We start from the raw sequence: 23,568 nt of genomic DNA on the forward strand, positions 1-23,568 counted from the left end.
ACAAAAAACAAAACAAAACAAAAACAAATGATTTTCAACTGAGAAAAGGCAATGGAGAAAGTGGCATTTCTCATGAGAATAAAAATGGCCAATGGTATACAAAAAGATTCAAAAGCACTAGAAATCAAAGAAATCTCATGAAAACAATGAGATTTTCTGTATAAAGGCAGGAAAGATGACAAATGGAAGGGGGAACCTGGAGCTCTGTCCTTGTTGGTGGGAGTATAACCTGAGTCACTTTTCCTGGAGGATAATTTGAAAATTTTGATTAATACTTACCTGGCAGGGGAGATACCATGATCACGAAGGTGGTTTTCCCAGGGCGAGGCTTATCCATTGCACTCCGGATGTGCTGACCCCTGCGACTTCCCCAAATGTGGGAAACTCGACTGCATGATTTGTGGTAGTGGGGGACTGCATTCACGCTTTCCCCTTAAAAAAAAAAAAAGAAAAAAAGAAAAAAAAGAAAATTTTGATTAAAAAGCCTAAAAATTATTTTCCTCCAGAAATTCTACTTCTATGAATTCAGTCCAAAAATGTTTGCTCAAGTCCATTAAAATGTATATATAGGAAAATTCACCTCTGGGGTGGCAATGATTAACTTAATATACATGCAGCTGTTAAAAATGATGATGCCAGGATATATTGACTGCCACAGAAATATGCCCAAAATATAGTACGTGACAAAAGTATTATGATTCTACCTTTAAAAAGGTTTATATGCATAAAAACTTATAAAAAGCAACAAACCAGAATGTTTTGAGTGGCAAATTAAAGATTTTTCTTAATATTTGTCATTCAAATTATTACAAAAGGAATGACTTCCTATACAATCAGGGAGAATTGCTATTTTCATGTATCTGTATTTAAATCTCTTTTCTTTTTCTTAGTTTTTCTGCTGTATGTTTCCCATGTAGGTTCCCGTGTAGGTCAGAATCCCTGCCTCTTGAGGTAAATCAGCCCATTTTTGGGAAGTGTACTACATAACACTGCCCCGTCTTCCTTTTAAGAGATCTGGAGACATTTTTATTTCAAATTGTTTTATTGTTCTCAGATTTTTTAAATATATGAAATTGAGGAAAAGACAAAGGAAAGGCTGACATCCTGGGGCTACTCTTCCAATATTTGCTGCTATTGTTATGTATTAATATTCACGGTACTAAAAAGATGGGCAGCCCCTTAGATCCTTTGTTCTTATCTCTTTCTCATTATCCTACTTCATTTCTTCATTCACTTATTTTTAAAAGGGTCATGTGTACAAATACATAGTTCAGAAAATTTTTAAATATAACTATTTATGAATGTATGTGGCAAAATCCCATTCGCAGTCTTCTTCTCCTTCCACAGCCAAACACTTTTAACCGGTTTCTTATATATCATTTCAGAATTTATCTTTGCAAATACACATGTATATTCTTATTCTACTCTTCTCTCTCAACACAAAAAGTAGCATACCATTCATGCTATGCCATTCCTTGTTCCTTTTATAACACCCACACAATATATGTGAGTTTTTCTACATGAGTGCAGAGGTCTTTCTCATTCTTCTTTACAACTGCACAGTATTCATCGTTAGGATGTACCACAGTTTACTTAATCAGTTCCCTGTTGGTGGACACTGAAGTCATCACTATCATACTATTAGTAAAAATAATGCCAAGCAAAACCACCTACACACACCGAGCTCATTTCTGAATCTGCCTTTGATGAAGCCTCTGTTTGAACCACCACAAGGTCACAAGGCTGAAATGTTAGCCCCCTTTTTAGTTTTCATTACGTACAGCAGGATGTAGCAAAAGACTCCCTTGGGCAAAGCAAATGTGCTCTTTGGGGATTTACTTCACAACAATAAATGGATAAACAGAACACCAAGGAGAAATCTTTCTATTTAAGCATGCACATGTATGTATATAATACACATACATGCATAGAAAGTATACAATAAATCCATCAAAGCATTAAGCATTGTCTCAGTATGGTGGATCTGTGGAGTGCATTGTAGACAGCCCTCCTTGCCTATCAATTCTAGTTTCAAAAGAGTGAATATGTACTATTTTTGCAATATAAAATTTCAAAAAATGTTAACTCAAATTAAGGTGGATACATTCCTTCAGTCTGTCCTATATTTGTAATGCCAGCTACTCAGGAGACCGAGGCAGAAGAATTGCTTGAACCTGGGAAGCAGAGGTTGCGGTGAGCTGAGATCACACCATTGCACTCCATCTTTGGTGACAGAGCGAGACTTCATCTCAAAAAAAAAAAAAAAAAAATCAGCTTAAATAATACCTTCTCTGAGAAGTCTTTGTATCTTCCTATTCTTTCAGTAAGAGTTGAAAATTCCTCAACTCTTGAAACATTTGTGCCTCTATTACTATGTATCAGTCACTGAACTGAGTGTGTAGGATAGAAAGAAGAAACTGTAGACCCTCCCTTTATGGAGCTCATGATCTAGTATGGAAAACAGTCGTATGAAGAAATAACTACAGTATAGGTCCTCAGAGCTCAAAACATATCCTAAATACTGCTAAATTAATATTCTGTGAGGTTTTGAAAGTACTAGGGCCTGAGACAATATCGCTGTTTGGATGAATTTGCATCCAAGTGAACACTGGGCCCTCATCATCAAAGGTGATATGTGTGTGCCTCTTCCTTGCAACCCACCAGGGCCTAACACATCATATCGCCACTGTTGAAATTAGGAAACAGGCTCAGAAGTCCAAGAGCTTGACCCAAGCAACTCAGCTGTTAGGTAGCAGAACTGGATCGGAATGATTCTTCTTCAATGTCCTGCCAGTTACATGGGCAAGTGGCCTCAAAATCAACAAAACACAAGTATTGATTGACATCATCAATGGAGAGAGGCTGAAAAGGAAGAGTTTATACACAAGAATAGAAGAGAAATGCTCTAGAAGAGAAATGTTCTAGAAGTATGTCTTTGGATGGGAAGTACGAGGGGACACATCAGGTTTCACCTTGGTCAAGTGAATCTATAATTCCAACCTGGGCCTCACCCCTGAGCTCCAGTCTTAGTTATTTCTTTTTCATACTCTAATATAAACTCCACAGGGCAGAACTTAATCTCTAGGTTGTTCACCATAAATTAAAGCAGAGTCTGGTTTATAGTAAGTACTTAATAAATACATGAACTATCAAAGAAGCTAAAGAAACATTCCACACTGTTGGGGGAAGGGATTACCATGAAGGAGACCCTAGCAATCACTTACAAGTACAGTTGACCCTCATTATTTATGGATCCCACATTTGCAAATTTGCTTACTTGCTGAAATGTCTTTGTAATCCCCAAATTAATACCTGTGGAAGTGTCAAGGTGATTCATGGATATGCATATAGTAGTGAAAATTCTGTCACTCCTTGCACACGTCCCAAGCTAAGGTCAAATAAGGTGACCCTCGGTCTTCTTGTTTCACCTCTCACACAAATATGACCCGAGGACAGAGACAGTAGAGGGCAGTGTAGTGTGGTGCAGAAGCTGTGGCTCTAAGGCCAATTGAACGGGGTCTGAATCTTAACTCTGGCACCTGTTAGTGGAGCGGCCTCAAGCAAATCACTTAACACTTCTGTACTCCCCTTATTCTCTTGGAAAGAAAGAAAATCAATCTATCAGGATGAGCGGTTTTTAAGAATTAAGATTATAACCTATGTGAGATATGTACATATGTACATATTTACCCTGGAAACAACGGCTTAGTATTTGATTAATTCAGTGTTCCAGGCAACTTTACTTTACTACTGCAAATAAGAATAATTGACTGTAATCATTTATAAAGAAAGATCAGCTTAAATAATACCTTCTCTGAGAAGTCTTTGTATCTTCCTACAACAGAGATGTAGACAAAATTATTTGGATGAGCTAGAGGCAGGCTTCAAGACGCTTTTGAAGAAACAGAACTTCACCAGACACATAAGGCTTGCAAGGAGAAAGAACGGTGCCTACAGAGAGAGGTCTAGATGGTGGAAAAAAACAGGTAGGTTCAGGAAGTGGCACTTAGGAAGTCTAGAGCAGTAGAAGATGAAGCCAGAACACGGTGCCACAGCGCTTCTCTGCACCCTGTATACACCCTGTACTGCAGAACCTCACTCTTTGCATTGAATTCTTGGTTTCTAGTTCTCTCTTCCCTTAATCTCTAAGCCCCTCAAGATCAAGGTCTCTAACAGTAAATCATAGGTACAATCCTCTAAATTTGCAAACAAGTTATTATTAAACACAGATACACCCAAAAAGACTGTACAAAAATAACGTTGGATTTCAACTGCAGTCATAGTAATTCACAACTAGTATAGATTTGCAATTTGTCCATGATTTTTCTCTGATGACTGCTGTAACTCTGTTGTAAACCCTTTTCATTGTTTTAGACACACAGACATTTGTTAGAATTCTAACATTCTAAAAGAGCCAGAAAGATCTTGGTCTTTTAGTGTAAATGATTGATTGGTTGATTGACTGAGATGGGGTCTCATTATGTAGCCCAGGCTGGTCTGAATCTCCTAGGTTCAAGCAATCCTCCTGACTCAGCCTCCCACGTGGCTGGAATTACAGGCACATACCACTACGCTGGGCTCTAGTGTGATGTATTAATGAGGCTTAAACATACGGTCCGTTAGACAAGGCTGCCACCTCAGACTAAAGATTTCTTTTAATTCACTCTAATAGACTTATTTCTCTATATGCAAGATAGAATTTTACCATAGTAAAACACAAGGAAGCATATTGATATAAATATATGTTACAAACAGGATAAGGAAAGTAATATAATTGTCTCCACCAAAACTTGCAAAACCCTGGCCAAAACACAGTACACAGGATGCTAAACTCACAGCTTACATTTCTCCACTGAGACCTAGGAAAAACAATGCCAGTTTTTGTGCAGTCACAAAACTAAGCACTGTGAGAATTTACAAGATTTGGTAAACTTGTATATTCTCCCCACCCTGATACACAAGTAGCCAAAGGAGTCTATCAGTCTTACCCCAACAAAGGAGGTTCAATCTCCACCCTCCAAAATGAAACCCTCACTGTCCAATATCTGAATTTACATTTTCGAACATGTAAAATCTTAATCAAAACTAAAAGCATTAGCTTTTCCTCCATAAAATTTTTGGTATAATTTTGCTTAGGCATGACACACTTTGTACTATTATCTAAAAACATATGGATAGGACCAACATTACTAGAAACCAAACGAATATATTACAAAAGTGAAAAGGAAATAGGGAGTGTTGTTTTTAAACCGATTCAATGCTGTTACTCTCCACTGATAGATTGGGTCTGATCAAATCACATCGTGCTGTACAGCTAAGGATGTCCTACATTTTATGACAAAGTAGGGTAAGAAATTATTTATTGAGGACCTGTTGGGTACACAGAGGAATGCTAGAAGCTGTAAAAGACTTGATTCTTGCCCTCAAGAAACTTTCAAGGTTGAACACAGCCTGATAGAAGGCAGTCAAAAAGCAAATACTTCAAGGACTATCCATCACAACTACCTTAGGTATTTACTTTACCCTTCTACAAGTCTCTGAGTATTTCCAGGCCCCCTTTACTATCTCCAATGGACTCTATGGCTCAACATTCTTTATAGCCACAGGCTTTCATGGTCTTCACATTATTATCGAATCTACATTTCTCTGTATCTGCCTCATTTGCCAATTAAAACTCCACTTTGCATCCAACCACCACTTCGGCTTTGGAACCGCCACCTGATATTGACACTTCGTAGATGTAATATGACTATACTTATATGCCTCTATCTACTGATGAGGATCCTACTCTTTTAGTATAAATAGTGCCATTGACTTCCAATCAATTACTTTTGATAATTCCCAAAGTACTGGATAATATCTGATAATACTCCCAAAAGAAATAATGAGTGATGTTCTCTCAAATATATGTATAATCAAATGTGAAATGGAGGAGATGATGGGGAGGACCTTAGACTCAGAGACTGTATTCAGACCTTTGTAGTGGCATTTGTTTGACATAATTATGCATTTAAAAAATAAGTAAATTTGTCATCAGATCAGTCTGAAATTTATAGAGGCTTTTGTTGGTGAGAAACATATTTTATGTATAATCATTTACCCATGGAAATTCTTTTGATTAATGTTATCTGTTAAAGTCTTCAGTTCACAATATCTCCACTGTTAACAGTATATATCTCTTTGGAGCTGATCTGGAGAATTCGAGGACCACGTGCTAATTGCAATTTGATGTTATTCTGGTAGGACAACTGATTGGCTTTGGGTTGCGGGGAGTTGGAATTTGAAGGCGGGTCTGAGTCTAGAGATCTTGCCACTGACTTTTGGCAAGTCTGTTGATTGTGCCTTTGGAAGTGCCTTTAAATGCCTTATGGAAGGCTGGGCATGATGGCCCATGACTGTAATCCCAGCGCTTTGGGGGACCAAGGTGGCTGGATCATTTGAGGTCAAGAGTTCGAGACCAGCCTACAAGGTAAAACTTTGTCTCTCCTAAAAATACAAAAAATTAGCCAGGCGTGGTGCCACATACCTGTAGTCCCAGCTACTCAGGAGGCTGAGGCAGGAGAATCACCTGAACCTGGGAGTTGGAGGTTGCATGAGCCGAGATTGTGCTGCTGCATTCCAGCCTGGGCGACAGAACAAGACTCCATCTCAAAAAAATAAATAAAATTAAATAAATCAATTAATTAATTAACGGAGTACATGTTATGACTGTTCTGTACCTTTCCAACAGGGTAATAGTAACATCACAGAACATCCTTGGGGCATTGTTTCTATAAGTTTGGGGTTATGAACAGTTACCACGTTAAAAATGTAATAAATACATGTAATAGAGGTAACAAATTAATAAATAAGTTTAGGAAACGCTTGGTAAACTCAACAGGACTTCTCAGAACAATGAATTTATATGGCCATGATTGTGGTTTTTTGTTTCTGTTTTATTTTTCAAGGAGCATTTGCAAGACTCTGTAGTACACCAGTTTGGGAACTGTTGGTGTAGGAATCAGGGTAATTAGGATTTGGCCTTTTCCAGGTAGAGGTTGTCACTATGTTCAAGCAATTGTTCTTAGTCTTTGGTCTTTGCATATATCAGCACATTAACAAGCAAAAATATCAGAATTGGGCCTTGGCTCAGGCCTAACAAATCAGAATATCTGAAAAGTGTGGGTGTGGATAAGCTTCTGGGTGATTCCATGTACTCCAGAGACTGAAAACCACTGAATTACAATAGGCCTTCTCACCCCTTGCTAAATGGCTTGTTAATCCTACTTGAGTATGCCTCTGTTTTGTTTTCTTGGGCCTGGTCCAGAGACTAGACTGTTGCTACAATTAAGTTCAATTTTATCATTCTTCCCACAGTATCTGTATCCTGATTTTCAGATTCCATTTCATCAGTGGGACAAATTTATAGGTCAGTATAGGACAAGTTTTAAACATTAATGGAAAAGAGATTGTATTACATTGATATTGTCCTTCTAATCTGGCAGCCTTGAATTTAATTTAGAAAATGCCTCTATTTCTAATTTTACCTTGGTTTTGATATATTTTACTATTGGGGATCACATACATAATTTTCCTCTTTTTCTTGACTTCCTTGACAACTAATATGTTTTTGAAAGCTTCTGGTTAACTTCTAATTACAGGTAAGCGTTGGTTCCTGCTCGCTAAACAAGCTCATTGAGGTTGTTTTTCTTTGAGACGGAGTCTCGCTCTGTTGCTCAGGCTGGAGTGGGATGGCGTGATCTCGGCTCACTGCCACCTCCACTTCCCTGGTTCAAGCAATTCCCATGCCTCAGCCTCCCCAGAAGCTGAGATTACAGGTGCCTGCCACCAAGCCCAACTAATTTTTTATATTTTTAGGAGAGATGGGGCTTCACCATGTTGCCCAAGCTGGTCTCAAACTCCTGACCTCAGGTGATCCACCCAATTCAGCCTCCCAAAGTGCTGGGATTTTAGGCATGAGCCACCACATCTCGCCACTTCTCCCATTTTTTACAGAGTAGTCTTTCTGAACTTCTAAGAGCTCTTTAAAATAGTAAAGCCCTGCCATAATGCTGTTAAAAGCCTAAGATATAAAATGGGTAGTAACATGCTTTTCTTAACATTAATGAAAAAGTGTTTTTTAATCAGTCTGTATTTTCGCAAAAAGGACAAAAATAAAAGATTTAGAAACAAACTGTACATAGAAAGTACATATTCGCTGAAATTCCCAAGTGAGTGTGAAGGAGTCACTTTCAAAACCTACTGCCCGCCACCCAAAACACAAGGAGAAAATAAGAATATTATCCTCTTCCATACTCAATCATCAGTAGCAAGGTACTCAAAGCCCAGTTTAAAGGAATGCTTCTGCAGATTCTTTACTGTACTGGAGATTTAGCCCTTTCTATTCTTCTCACTCACTGATTCCTACTTGTATATCTTTTTTTTTAATTTTAAAAAAAAATTTTTCTTGAGACATAGTCTCACTGTCTCCAGTCTGGAGTACAGTGGCACAATTTCAGCTTGCTGCAAGCTCCGCCTTCCCGGGTTCATGCCATTCTCCTGCCTCAGCCTCCCGAGTAGCTGGGACTACAGGTCCTGCCACCACGCCCGGCTAATGTTTTATAATTTTAGTAGAGATGGGGTTTCACTGCGTTAGCCAGGATGGTCTCGATCTCCTGACCTCGTGATCCGCCCGCCTTGGCCTCCCAAAGTGCTGGGATTACAGGCGTGAGCCACTGCACCCAGCCTCTACTTATATATCTTTAATAATTTCCCCATTCTGCTTTCCGTCAGGTTTTTTGATTGTCCTTTCTAAGAATGAGTTAGAGGCTTCATTCATTTTCATTCTTTTCTTAATGACATAAGGATTTTAAGGCAATGAATATTTCTCTGAGCTCTCCTCCAGTCTCTAATCAGTAATGATTGCATTATTGCTATTCTCTACATATTTGGCAGTTTTAATTTCAAGTCCCTCTTTGACCTAAGGGCTGTTGCATTAATTTTAAAATTCCACAAATCAACATTTGTTTTCTGGTTTTGTTACTAACTTATAGATTCAACTAAGATCAGAGAATGACATCTGTCCTTTTTCTACCTTTCAGTATTTGGGGTGATCTTCATTGAAAAAGACTAGCTTCTTGAATGTTCCAGATAGGAAGACAGAGGAAGAGGGAGAGAGAGGAATAGATAGAAGTTTTGTATTTTAACTATGGTTCAATTCTAAGCATTCTGAAATTGCATTGTTTCTTAAACTACCAATTACAAGGGTGTTTGATTTCCAAATTCACATAGCGTTTTGTGAATCTCTTCATTATTGCCTTCTAACCTTAACTGCTTCATCTTTAAATGATAAATTATATGGTGTGGGTGGTACCAATTGTTGTTAAATCTTCTGACTTGTTTTATGAATTAATATATAATTAATGTTTCTCCCACAGTCCACATATGCTTGAGAAGAAAATAGAATATCTAATTATTGGGTACAAAGGTCTATATTTGTCCATTATACCATGTTCTTTCACTGGTTATTCAAATCTACATATGGGCATTCTGTGTAACTTACTTATGGTAAGCAGGGTATGCTGACATCTCCAAATATGATGGCAGACTTGTCAGTTTCTCCCTGTGGTTTAATCAGTTTTTCTGCTGTATTTTGAGGTGATTTTTACAGGTACCTAAAATATGAAAACTGCTACATCCTCCTAATTAACAGTCATTTAGCATCATGTTCTTACTAATGCTTTCTGTTCCAAAATCCCTTTTTGTTTGATACTGAAGCTCCATCACTTGCTTTTGGTTAATGTATACTGGCATATCTTTATCACTCTCTCTCCTTTATAAAAACTTTCAAACTTTTCATATCTTCATACTTTAAATATGATGGATTAAAACAGCTGGATATTGTATTTTTAGTTCCATCTGGCTAACTGGTAACTTTAGTCCATTTACATTTGTTGTGACTGATTTACGTGGATTTCCTTCTATCACCTTTAGAACTTCTATTTCTCTTTCTAATATAATTTTAATATCTTCTCCTAGGATTTCACTAAGACATATTTTAGACCTCATGCTGGACTTCCTCCTCCCACAACCCCACCAACTTCTGCCCTATCATCTATCATCATGTCCCTCTCTGTAACATACTGACTTACTTTTGGGAGATAATTGTCTAACCAATTAATTCTTTCTTCTTATGTCTAATCCATCCACTGAGTTTCTTATTTCAACAATTACATTTTCTATTTCTTTATTTCATTTTATTCTGAGATAGAGTCTCACTCTGTCACCCAGGCTGGACTGCAGGGGCACGCACCTGGCGCCTTGTCCTCATAGGCTCAAGCGATCCTCCCACCTCAGCCTCCTGACTAGCTAGGACTATAGGCACATGCTCCACACCCAGCTATTCTTTTTTTTCTTTGGTGGTGTTGGGGTATTTTTTTAAAGAAATGAGTTCTCATCATGTTGCCCAGGCTTGTCTCCAGCTTCTGGTCTCATACCATCCTCCCACTTCAGCCTCCCAAAGAGTGCTGTGATTACAGGTGTGAGCCACCATATCGAGCTATATATTTTGTTTCTGTAAGTTCTATTTCATCCATTTTCTTTTCAGGTCCTCCTCATCATTCCTGGCGGTCTTACTGGTTGCTCAATTTTATGAGTCCATCTTTTTTATATTAGGTTTCACATGTAACTATTTTCTCACAATTCTAATATTTGAAGTCTGTGTTCTGTATCTGATAATTCCAAAACCTATAGTCCTTGGGAAACATATTATTATTTCTAACAATTCTCAAATATGTTGGGTTGAGACTACTTGAATGCTATGATTTCACTGAATTCATATTTGCCTGCTTTTAATCTTTGGGAATCCTACAGGCTTAAGGTAGAGATGCTTTCCTACAAAAAGTATCTGTACCTGCTTCTGATGAGAGCTCTCGGCACAACTAACATGAGACCACTTTACAACCATGCATAATCCTGACATTCTCTTGGATTCTCTTGGAGAATCTCAGCATTACACAAGGTTCTCAAATTGGGCTCCCCAACCTTGCTCATTTATACACAGGAGACTAGACTGCTTAGTATAGGTGGTGACTCCCTTCCTCCTACCCTGGAAGAAACAAAACCAATCTCTCATCTGAATGTGATCACAGACTAGGAAATTCTGAAGGTGAATAACTGGAGGCTGTGGGCAGCAGGGAAAGATGGGTGTCTTTCCTGACCATAGAAATAGATCAGAAGCTGCCCTAAAGGCTGTGTGCTGCAGCATTTCACTCTTTAGCTCAACTACCATTCTCTCCACAAGAGTGTGAATGGAAGCTTCTTAGAGCACCATGTTGTCTTTAGACAAAATCAAATTTTTGCTAAAAGTCATGGTCAAGGTTAAAAAAACAAAACAAAACAAAACAAAACAAAACACCTCTGGCTTTCGAAGGCTTTCTCAGTAATGTCCTAGAATTCAGGTTACAGGCTGCATTTCATGTTAACTAAACAGAAAACCAGCCTGACCAACATCCTTCTGCCCCATGGCTTGCTCTCAGCTCCTCGTGGTTGGGCCTAGGGCAGCCAGGCTGTCTGGTTCCAATCCTCGCTCTGTTACCTGTGACCTTGGACAAGTTACCTACCTTTAGTTGCCTCATCCATATGATGCAGATATTAATAATACTCTCTTTTTAAGTTATTAAGAGGATTGGAAGAGCTAATAAAAAGTAAAAAATAAGAGCTAATAAACTGTAAGAAATGAAAAGACTTGGTAAGCAGAGGCACAGAGGGAAAAAAAAGTAAAAATAAGTAATTGAAAAGGCTAGTGCCTAGCACATAAAAATTCATCAGGAATTAATTCTATAACATGAACACAATTTTGCAAAACTTCAAAGTACATATAACTTTTACTAGGGTATATATACCAATAATAAATTTACAACTGTAGACATGTTTGTCTACACTAAATATAACAAAGACCAAACAATTAGATACTAAATCATTAAGTGATTATCAGTCAGTATGTTTAATTTTCTTATACTTCTATATTTTCTATAGATCATCTTTGTAACAGAAAACAAACTGAATGAAAATGAAATGAATAAAAAATAATTAAGACAGGAAGAAGGTTCACAAAGTAATATAAAATTTATCTTAGGGTTTATATCAAATTCTTAATAAAAGTACCTTCTTTGCTCCAAGCTGCACGTTGGCTTTGCCTTTGACTCATTTGGCATTTACTTGCATGATGACTGATTCTATCGAGTAGGCACTGCTTCAGCCCTACAAGAAGAAAAATACATCTCTAGAACACCGCAGCATTCCTGATTCCCACTTGAGGAGGCCTAACAAAATAGCATATAACTTAACAGCAGCAGATCAGTGTTAAAAAGTCTGGAGTCAAGGGGAAAAAGTAAAATTGGAACATTTCCAGAATCTCACAAAAAACAACAAACTGATGTTCTAAGTGCCCAACATGACCAAATTAGAACCTTACATAAAGGTTACTGTTAATGTGTATCCTAGCAGGTAGCTCTGTCACCCAGACTGCAGTGCAGTGGCGCCATCTTGGCTCTCTGCAAGCTCCTCCTCCCAGGCTCCTGCCATTCTCCTGCCTAAGCCTCCTGAGAGGCTGGGACTACAGGCGCCCGCCACCATGCCCAGCTAAATTGTGTGTTTCTTTTTAGTAGCGATGGGGTTTTGACGTGTTAGCCAGGATGGTCTCGATCTCCTGACCTTGTGATCCGCCGGCCCGGGCCTCCCAAAGTGCTGGGATACCTTTTTCATTCTTGAAAGTAGGATCTATAAAAAAAAAATACTAAAATGTCTTTAAGATAACCTTGTACTCATGATCTAACTTACATAATCAAAACACTGTCTTGAGAGTGAAAATTGAGTATTATAAGAAAATAATCACCCGTTTTGTGAGAGGTTCCATACATAATGCTCCTCCATCCAATACATACCTTAAAAAGAAAAAAGGAAAGTTGCAAAATTATCTTGAGAACTATTCCTGCTTAAACAATTTCTACGTGCCATCATTAAGAAAGTATGCACACAGTAAAGATAAGAAGAGAACATGCAAGTATGAACATACTTGTTAGGGATATAGGACTATGGGCAATTTAAAAATTCTAATGGTATTACTCTCATGTAATTGCTCTGAAATTCTAGTCAATTGTTTGAAATGGCTCTTAGAACAGAGTACTTTGAAATTTTGATGATGTCAAAAACTAAGAACTTAGCCCTAAATATTACAAAGAATAGGGGCAGAAGAACCCGTTTCCTCAAATGCCTTTGAGTATTCTTTACAATGGAAACTTTCTCTCCCATCCTGTCATGGCCAAGAGTTGTTCCTCTGACAATGGCACTGACTTTACCCTATCCAAAATATGAACATCTGCATGGTTTCATGGTTCACATTGTTTCTATCCATTCTGTTGTGAGTATCAAATGGTTCACAGCATGTGGCTCCTCTGTGGGACTCCTCAAGCCCTTTCTAGGTCTGAAGACTGTTCTCTGAATCAAAGTCAACTTCTGGGGATGTACCAAATCTCCCATTAGAAAATTATTTAGATCAAGATATTTTAACCTTTTAACTCTTTCTCAAACAAAATAATTTCATTTCTCCTTTAATGTTATTTTAAATTTCAAAATACATAGATAGTATGCCTAACATAAAATCAAGGGAATGATAGTTTTAGAACAAAAACTGTGGTAATTTTGAAAACACAAATCTAAGACCACTGATTAGATCTATGTGGACACTAAGTCCACCACATACTGTTCTGTCCTCTGGGGCTCTCCCCACATCTTTCCCTTGCCTGAGATTCCTTCTGCTGCCCACCCTTCCAAATGCTGTATTTTCCCCCTGCTCACTGCACCCTCTTCCTCCCTAGTTCAAGCGATTCTCCTGCCTCAGCCTCCTGAGTACCTGGGATTACCGATATGTGCCACCACATCTGGCCATTTTTTTTGTATTTTTGTTAGAGATGAGGTTTTGCCATCTTGGCCAGGCTGGTCTCAAACTCCTGACCTCAATGATCTGCTTGCCTCAGCCTCCCAAAGTGCTGGGGTTATAGGCATGTGCCACCGTGCCTGGCCCATGGTTATCATATGATAATCAATAGGGTACTTAGAGTTCTTAGTACTTTTAATTTCCTCTTATACAGCTGATATTTGGTATAATGAAAAACACTTTACTAGGAATCAGAAGATTTATTTGGGCAGGTCATAAGCTCACTTATTGTTCAAATTATTCATCCAAATAATGAGAACCATAACACACTGTGGCAAAAAAGAATCAATGAAGAAACTATGTGAGAGATTTTAAAACTGAAAATGGCATGACTCATAACTTCATGTATTTGTCTCAATTCTAGGTAACATACTAAGATCATACACTTACATTCTTGGAATTCTTACAACAAAATGTTGAAAAGCTATACTGGTCCATTTTAAAATCACATTTTAAAATATTTTCATACATTCATCCTGAATTTGCAGATTTTTATCCAAATCCTTTCCTTGATCATTTTTTCCCCCTCAAATTCTGAACAAAAAATGACCCGTTTTCCTTTCCTATGCTTATGGGAATATTGAGTCAACATACACAATTTTATAAACCAGCGCATAAAACCACAGCAGAATACTTATGTCTTTTCTCCCCATTCAGTAAGGGCATCATTAAAAAGGCATTTTAACATTCAACCATGAAAAACAAAAGAACTATGGCTTGGAGGCTAGTAAAAGGCTGGTGTAGTGAGTAAGAGACACAAAGGTTAAATATTTACTATTTATCAGTCTTGTGTTTATTTTACATACATAGTATTTGGCTGGGTTACCTAACACTGAACTTCCAAAACTGACCGTGAGGTTTTATGCCAAAAGAAGTACTTTTTATAGGATTTTCCTGCCGAAACCAAAGCAGCCTAGAGAAGCTTTAAAGGTAACAAAATAAAACGGTACACAATTCTAAACAACTCTGCTTCACACCCAACCTGGGACTTCCACTCACTGCAATAGTATATTTGTGATCAACTTTGTAACAAGCTGTCAAAAGGAGACCTCTAATATCTGCTCATGAAGGAATCACTTCAGCATGTCCTGCTCTGCAGCAGAAAACACATGGGAATCACTCAGAACTCTGGATTTCCAACAGAGCAGCATTTCCCAGAGAGTAAGCCAGAGGAGAGCATCCTCTGAGATGCTGTCAGCAGCACTAGTAAATGAATTTGGGAAAAATAGAAAATGGCAATAAGGCTCCAGGAAGTCCTTTGGTACAAGATATTTTGAACCTGGTTTCCCCCAAACCTTGCAATCCCCACAAAACAAATATCTATTAACATTCCGCCATATTAGCACTCACAGAACACTTGGAGAGATATGGCAAAGATTAGGCTGCAGGCGTCAGGGTAAGTAAACTCTTAAAACACAATATTGAAAAAAATAGAAATTTAAAAATTAAAACAGAAAAGCAAAATTAAAAGATAGGTAAATAAATACAAAATTTTAGCAAACAATATTGGGCTGGGCAAGGTGGCTCAGACCCATAATCCTAATACTTTGTGAGTCTGAGCGGGGTGGATCGTTTTAGCCAGGGAGTTTGAGACCAACATGAGCAACATGATGAAACCCTATCTCTATCAAAAATGCAAACATTTGCTTGGTGTGGTGGCATACACCTGCGGTCTCAGCTACTCAAGAGGCTGAGGTGGGAGGATGGCTTGAGCCCGGGAGGCAGAGGTTGCAGTGAGCAGTGATTGCACCACTCACTCCATCCTGGGGCAACAGAGCAAGATCCTGTCTCAATAAAATTAAGTAAGTAAATAATAAAACCAATATTTCTTTGTGGGGAAACTCAAAATGAGCTCAGCACATCCACTGTAATACTAAGGGTTTTTTCCCCCCCGCACTTTTGTTTCTCTGAGCTTTTACAGATGGATATCATGTCCGGATAACTATTCTGTAGTATCAACACCACAGTTAATATGTATTCTGAGTATACAGAACGATTCTTAACAGGATGTTAGCCCCCAAAACACATTCATAAGCATGTAAAGGAAATACAACTGAAAAAATAACTACAACAACAAAACTCTTCTGGAGAGTTCTGTAGTCTGAAGTAGTCACTCATATTTTTACCCTAAATGCAACTATTACTATCTCAACCATATAAATGATCAAAGTAAGGGCTGGAGATATTTAGATTTTAATCACCATAATGCGGATTATGTCACATAATGGAATTAGTCAGCTGAATGTTTGAAAATCCTCAAGTTACTTTAAATTACTCATATTTTGAGGGTCTTCAGAACATTTCATAACTAACCTAGCAAACTGTGACCTTTATCCCACTTCTGCAAGACTTCCAATCACAAAAAAGAAGCAATACAGATTTCAGTGAAACTGCATGTCTGTTTTTTCATCAAAATACTTCATATAGCCATAGATTTTAAACCATTACATCTTATCCAGATTCCATATTAGATCATTAACATTTTTTCTAGATTTTCTTGTTATTCATTGTTAACCTTTATTTTTAGTATCATAAATACACTTTATTAAATATAACATGTTCAGAAAAGTACACAAAATATACCTGAAAGTAGACCTTAATGAGTTATTCTAAATTATTTGTCCATGTAACCACCAACCCTGGTCCAGAAATACATTACAGCCAGTATCCAAGAAGCCCACAGATGTACCTTTCAGTTCACACCTCTCTACCTCCCACCTAGATGGACTCCTTACCCTACCCTGTGTGTAATCACCTCTTTTTCCTTGACAGTTTTACTGCCCAACTATGAATCCATAAATAAGTGTTTCTCAGTTTTCTTCTCATTTATGTTCTATGGCTCCTTGGAGGGCAGCAGACCATTACAATAGGTAAGACTTTCTTTCACTCTAAGGACCGATTTTCACTCCACTGCAGGCGACATTGCCTCCACTAAGAATGTATGCCCTAACTAACATTAGTTTTGCCTATTTTTGAACTCTGTATAGAGGAAATTGTACAAAATAAGTTTTGAGGGTCTGGTCTCCTTTGCTCAACGTAGTGTCAAAGATCTGCCCATCTCGTCTCACATAGCTGTAAGCAATTTTATGAATACCACAATCATCCAGTTTATTGGAATGAACATTGGAGTTCTTCTCTGTTTGGGGCTATTATAAATGATGCTGCTCTGAACATTCCTGTGTCTCCTGGCACCTATGTACTCATTTCTTGTGGAGTATATATCCACAAGATTCCTGAACCATAGGGTATGAGGATCTTCCACTTTACCAAACTGTTTTCCAAAACACTTGGACAAATATACACCCCCATTAGAAGGATATAGAGTCTCATAACAATTTTCTTACCTTAAAAGATAAGCAAAATGTCTCCTATCCCTTGTTTTTCTTTTAAGATCTGAAGATCACTGTGCAAAGGACTATTAGGGTCAACCTTGAGATGAACAAAACAAAAAAACAATTCAAACAGAAAGACTATTATTATTATTATTACTTGTACTAACTCAAAAATGAACCAATCTGAAAGCTAAAATAGAGCACCTAGGGTAAGTTCCAGAAAGAGGAACTCTTAAGCTGCTCTATATCCCCGGGAAAACTGGAGGCCACTATAGCTTCCAGCTCCTGTAGAATAAAAGTCCTAAAGAGATCATATAGCCTAAATCTAATCTAATAAGGGGCTTCAGAGTTTGCAGTCATTCTAAAGGAAAACAGGCACATGTATATAATTTTCTCAAGAATTCAAAAGAAGTTTAATATGCTTTCCTAAACTTGTATTACTAGCCAAGCTGTTCAAGGAGGAAAATTTGCCATAGACGGAACCATCAAAATTTAAATCACTAAAAAATCAGCATGTTTCTATGACGGTCCTATAGACACACATCCAATATGTATCCCACCCCTCACTCCCCCTTAGTTTTGTTTTATGAGGCAGGGTATCTCACTCTGTCACCCAGGTTGGAATATGATGGTGCAATCACAGCTCATTGCAGCCTTGACTTCTCCACGCTCAAAAGATCTTCCTGCCTCAGCCTCCCACCACCCCTGGTAGCTGGGACTACAGGTGTACTCCACCTATATATTTTAAAAGTAATAACATAACTACCTCCACAATAAGAGTTGATTATGTTGCTTTCAAAACTGGGGGAAAAATCACAAAAATCAACTTGGTAATCACTCTCTGTAGAATGAAATGTATTACTCTTATTTACTTATCAAGCAATATTGCTCAAGCTTTTTGACAGAAGATAAAAATCATGTAAATGTTCACTCTATCAGCAAGATGACAAAAAGAATTCCAACAGGCCTACAAAACCAATAGCATACTCATCCTATCTTACCCCCTACATCTTTTGGAACTTGATTGCATTCGAGTTTCACAAAATAAAGCTAGTAAACATTTCCATTTCTGTCCAGTTTAAAGAAATGACATTTATAATCTGACAAGAGAAAAGAACAAAAGAACAGTAAGAAGAGCAGGGATTTAGAGATCCTTACCTGTCTTATAACTCTGTGATCTGTATATGTCCCTGAGCCCTTTCATAAGTCTATCTGAAGCTTGCACTGACCCAGACACTGCAGGTTGAAACAGAGAGGCCGCTGTTTACCAGGATCGACTGAATCAACTAATGTAAAGATTTGAGGTATTTCAACCTGCTCTAAAAGATTACAGTAGCCAGGCACGGTGGCTCACACCTGTAATCCCAGCACTTTGGGAGGCTGAGGCAGGTGGATCACTTGAGGCCAAGAGTTTGAAATCAACCTGGCCATCAGGATGAAACCACATCTCTACTAAAAAATTACAAAAGTCGGTCAGGTGTGGTTGCATGTGCCTGTAGTCCCAGGTGCTCAGGAAGCTGAGGCAAGATGATCAGTTGAACCTGCAAGGTAGAGGTGGTAGTGAGCTGAGATGGTGCCACTGCACCCTGGCCTGGGCCACAGAGCAAGGCTCCATCTCAAAAGAAAAAAAAAAAAAAGAAAAGAAAAAAGAAAAAGATTACAATAAAAATTGATCACTATTCAACAATCTAAGAGTGAAAAAAAAAGTACAATTAAATGAAGAATTATGAAGTTTCAAGAGAATATAAAACTAGACACAAGTGGTTCATTTCCTTTTTCTTATCACCTAAAAACCTCTAGCCAACATGTTCATACCACCATGGACTCCATGATAGCCTAGAATTTAGTATGAGCGTATTCCAAACCCCAGCAATTTTTGAAAATACTAGAAGACACTCAAGGTGACATTATTAACTAAAATAGGCTTCCATTCATAAGACTACAAGCAAGAATATTGCACAGATGGTCTAGTTCACACATTAGACACTGAGAACCATGTGTGCCTACATGCAACTGGTTTCAGTTTTTCAGTGCAGGGACTTCTGTAATGATGAAAACACATCAGTATCTTATCCTAAGACTAAACAGAAATGGAACTACTTTTTGGCCATGTGAAACTAAAGGTTTTAAAGACTGCGCTAGACTTTGAAGGGCACAAAAAATCAAGTTGATAAAAATATTACTTCCTAGCTATGTAACCATGAACTCATTTCGTAGCTATAAAATATGAGAAGTTTTTCCTATCTCTAATATATCAAGAGTACCTATTTCACACAGTGGCTATGATGACTAAATGAAAAGATCTATAAAGTATTTAGCATAGTATCGGTCATGCAAAAGTGTTCAATAATTTATACCTCTTTTGAAGATAACTCAAACTGGAATTGATCACAAGACACAGAAAGTACAGTGACATTAATTCAAATGCTACAGTCTTAGTTTTGTAAATAATCAAAATATGGGGGATTAACTAAACTTCTTTGCTGTATGAAAAACTACCTATTAAGTTAATATATAAATACGATTGAAGGAGGGAGAGTTAGCTATCTGATTTCAACATTTGGCATGTACTTGGCTAACAATTCATTCCCTGTTTTGGAGAACCTGCACCCAAGACAAAGTAACTGGTCCTCGGATATTGTGGGGTCAGTAAATAGCTCTAATACAAGACAGGGAGCAGTAAGTGTTCAGAAAAACATCTGATGTTTCCCTACACTGTCTAAGCATTTTATGTGTATACATGTATCATTTTAATTTATTTTTCATAGCAGCTATCCAAAAGATATGTACTGTCTATCTATATTTTAGAGTTGAGAAAAGTGAAACCATACAAGGTGTGTTTGTCACCAAACTCAGTGTTCCTTTCCCATCCTGCTGCTTCACATAAAGGGATGTAAAGTCAAAAGAGAAACATTACTTTCGGTCTGGTCAGAGCAGGATTGATCAAAGTCAGCTTCATGAAGGAGAAATAATTTGAGCTGTGCTTTGTAGGAAAGAATGAATTTGAATATACAGATGCCACAGAAGGAAGGTCAGCAGACAAAACAGCATAGACAAGCTGGGAAGGAGTACATACAGGGATCAGCAGGTGGTTCCAGGATGTGAAGAGCAGATGAACAGGATAAAAAGTGGTATTCATAGATGAGAAAGATAACCTTGGGCAACAAATCATATGAGTGTGGCTAGGCATGGTGGCTCATGTCTGTAATCCCAGCACTTGGTCAGGGCAAGGGAGCAGGACTGCTCGAACTCAGGTGTTCAAGACCAGCATGGTCAACACAGTGAGACTCCATCTCTACTAAAAATCAAAAAAATTAGCTTGGTGTGGTGGCACATGCCTATAGTCTGAGACACTTGGGAAGCTGAGGCAGGAGGACCCCTGGAACCTTGGAGATAAAGGCTAGTTACAGTGAACTATGATTGTGCCACTGCACTCTAGCCCAGGTGACAGAGCAAGACCCTGTCTCAAAACCAATAACCGTATGACTGAATCCACCACCAACTCAGGAATGGAGGAGGAGAGCAGCTAAGATTGGCATGTTCATGAATTGTCTGGTATTAACTATAATTACTTAACCAAAAAGTCCATGCTCCAGAAATTTACACACACTTCCACATTTAAATGGTCGTACCTTTCAGTCTTCCTAATTTTCTCTAATATTGCCCAATTTTCTTTTTCAGTTCCATCATCCTCCAACTGTTTCCCACTCATAGGCTCTTCTTTCATCTCATAGTGATCTAAGTCTTCTATATCCTGCAAAAAGAAGAGAAATATTAGGTTATTCAACCAATATTTCTTCAGCAGTTTCTTATGCCAAAAGTTCAATTATTCTTGACTCAATGGGGAACAAGAAACAGAATGTATCTATCCTATGGGGAGAGAGAAAAAGCCCCACATTCCATTCAAGGGTTCCCACCTTTTATATCCTGTATTTTCTTTAAAAGCTAGACTCTGGGTAAAGCAGATTTAAAAGCTTTACAAAGTCACAACTAGTATGAAATAGACCATCATTAATTTATTTACTTCTTTATTTAACTTATCTTCTTTTATTTTTTGAAGATAGAGTCTCACTCTGTCACTCAGGCAGGAGTATAGTGGGGCAATCTCTGCTCACTGTAACCTCTGCCTCCCAGGTTCAAGTGATTCTCATGCCTCAGTCTCCTGGGTAACTGGGATTACAGATGTACACCACCACGCCCAGCTAATTTCTTTGTATTTTTTGGAGAGACAGGGTTTCACCATGTTGGCCAGGATGGTCTCAAACTTCTGACATCAAGTGATCTGCCCACCTCAGCCTCCCAAAGTGCTGGGATTACCAGCATGAGACACCACGCCCGGCCAAGCCATCTTTTAAATTTCCTCTTAAGAGGAACCATTGAAAGAGTTTGGCAGCAGGTGTCAAGAACCTTAACCGTTCATAGTTTGTTCCAGAAACTCGACTTCTAGAATTGTATTAGAAGAAACTAGTCTAAGATGTAAGCACAAATTTAGGCATAAGGATACCTATTCCCACCTTGCAACCACAAAAACAAACACAACATCTGCATGTGCAAACATAGCAAAACAGTTAACTCAAGCCCATGAAATAGTAAGAGGTCACTGAAATACCACTACAGCATAATTTCTCCTGTATTGAAAAACTTTGAAATGAAAAATGGAATACACAAAGGAATAGAAAGAATTTCAATTATGCTGAAATAAGCACAGAAAAAGACCAGAAGAACTCATATTGAAATGTTAATTTCAATTAATTTTAGTTATTATCTCTGGAGAGATTTGGTGCTTCCCCTAATTTCCAGGTTTATGGTTTTATGTAGGAAGCATCTATTGATGTTAATAACTTAAAAGTAAGTTAAAAAAAGCATTTGATCTCAGGTGCTCAGGAGGCTGAAATAGAAGGATCGTTTGGGCCCAGGAGTTTGAGGCTGCAGTAAGCTATGATCATGCCAACTGCACTCCAGCCTGGGTGACAGCGACCGTATCTCAAAAACTCAGAATACTTTTTTTTTTTTTTTTTTTGAGACGGAGTCTTGCTCTGTCACCCAGGCTGGAGTGCAGTGGCCGGATCTCAGCTCACTGCAAGCTCCGCCTCCCGGGTTTATGCCATTCTCCTGCCTCAGCCTTCCGAGTAGCTGGGACTACAGGCGCCCGCCACCTCGCCCAGCTAGTTTTTTGTATTTTTTAGTAGAGACGGGGTTTCACCATGTTAGCCAGGATGGTCTCGATCTCCTGACCTCGTGATCCGCCCGTCTCGGCCTCCCAAAGTGCTGGGATTACAGGCTTGAGCCACCGCGCCCGGCCAAGAATACTTTTAAAAGAATTTGAATCATACCCCACAGAACAAAATCTTTATTAACATCATTCTGCTCCCTCCTTTCCCATACTAGCTGTTCTTACATATATACAAATATATGCAGAATTGTTTAAATTCTAACTTTTTTCAATTATGTTATTTTTCTACTTCAATTGCCAAAATCTCTAAAGGAGTAGTTTATATTTATCTCGATTTTCCCCCCCAAGCTGGCTAATTACCCGATTTCTAGACCAGATTACTGACTACCTCCACTCAAACTCTGCCCATGACTCTATACTTCATGGATCTCCCTTCTCCCTGTGTGCACTTTTCAGCTCTGATCCTCCATCCTACGCTTGTTTTCCCCACAATGCTAACAAATGCTTTTGGCCTGTATTTCCTCCTGTATCGTTAACCTCAGTCATGTTCCCATCCACAAAACTTCTCCACCTAAGTATTAGTCAGCACATCCCAAACAGAATTCAACATATCTTTCTAAAACAATATTATCAGCACACGATTCCCTGCTTAAGACCTTCTTGACAACAAACACAACAAATAGAAACGTTCCTTTCTCAAATTCAAGACTTTTAACCATCTTCCTTTTCTGGACAATCTTGCTTTCCATGACTTCAACACATCAACCTTCCTTCTCAAAAGTAAAGCATCCAATATACCCAAACACGCCATGTCCAAAATTGCTCTGGGCCTGTTCCCACGTTATTTTAGGAGCCTAGAATATCTGCTTTTCACCTGTCCTAATCTGACATCTCCAAAGTTCAGTCTCCTCCCTTTGTAGATTTCCCTCAAAGGGGCAGTCTCTTGTTTATTAACTTGTGAGGGGGAAATGCAAGGGTTCATGAACCTTAGTACAATGGATGTCTGACCCATGGAAAAGGTTTAATGTTTCCATGAAGTTTATTCCACCTAAGCTAAACTGCATAAAAACATTAAAACAAACTCTCCT

General features: G+C 38.3%; 1 protein-coding gene and 1 non-coding gene across 10 annotated transcripts in view; one reads left to right on the plus strand and one right to left on the minus strand.

The window, feature by feature from the left end:
• The window catches only part of LOC117070208 (ubiquitin-conjugating enzyme E2 Q1-like), a 35,696-nt gene that overhangs the window by 2,530 nt on the left and 9,598 nt on the right, over positions 1-23,568 (minus strand). Inside the window, exons 2-6 of one of the 9 annotated variants that reach the window (XM_033189006.1) lie at positions 20,940-21,061; positions 12,875-12,923; positions 12,736-12,759; positions 12,145-12,240; positions 6,567-6,623 (exon numbers count right to left, since the gene is read on the minus strand). In XM_033189006.1, the coding sequence (XP_033044897.1) occupies positions 12,235-12,240; positions 12,736-12,759; positions 12,875-12,923; positions 20,940-21,061 (201 nt within the window). In that variant the 3' untranslated portion in view covers positions 6,567-6,623; positions 12,145-12,234. Of the gene's footprint in view, positions 1-6,566; positions 6,648-12,144; positions 12,241-12,693; positions 12,760-12,874; positions 12,924-17,319; positions 17,405-20,939; positions 21,062-23,568 lie in introns of those variants that run through there. The other 8 variants (XM_033189003.1, XM_033189005.1, XM_033189002.1 and 5 more) reach the window with 8 other exon arrangements.
• LOC117071715 lies at positions 272-435 on the plus strand. Its single transcript, XR_004432464.1, has one exon. It is a non-coding gene; the product is annotated as a U1 spliceosomal RNA (small nuclear RNA).

The sequence above is a fragment of the Trachypithecus francoisi genome, unplaced genomic scaffold, assembly GCF_009764315.1.
Source record: "Trachypithecus francoisi isolate TF-2019V2 unplaced genomic scaffold, Tfra_2.0 Lachesis_group3, whole genome shotgun sequence".
NCBI lineage: Eukaryota > Metazoa > Chordata > Mammalia > Primates > Cercopithecidae > Trachypithecus > Trachypithecus francoisi.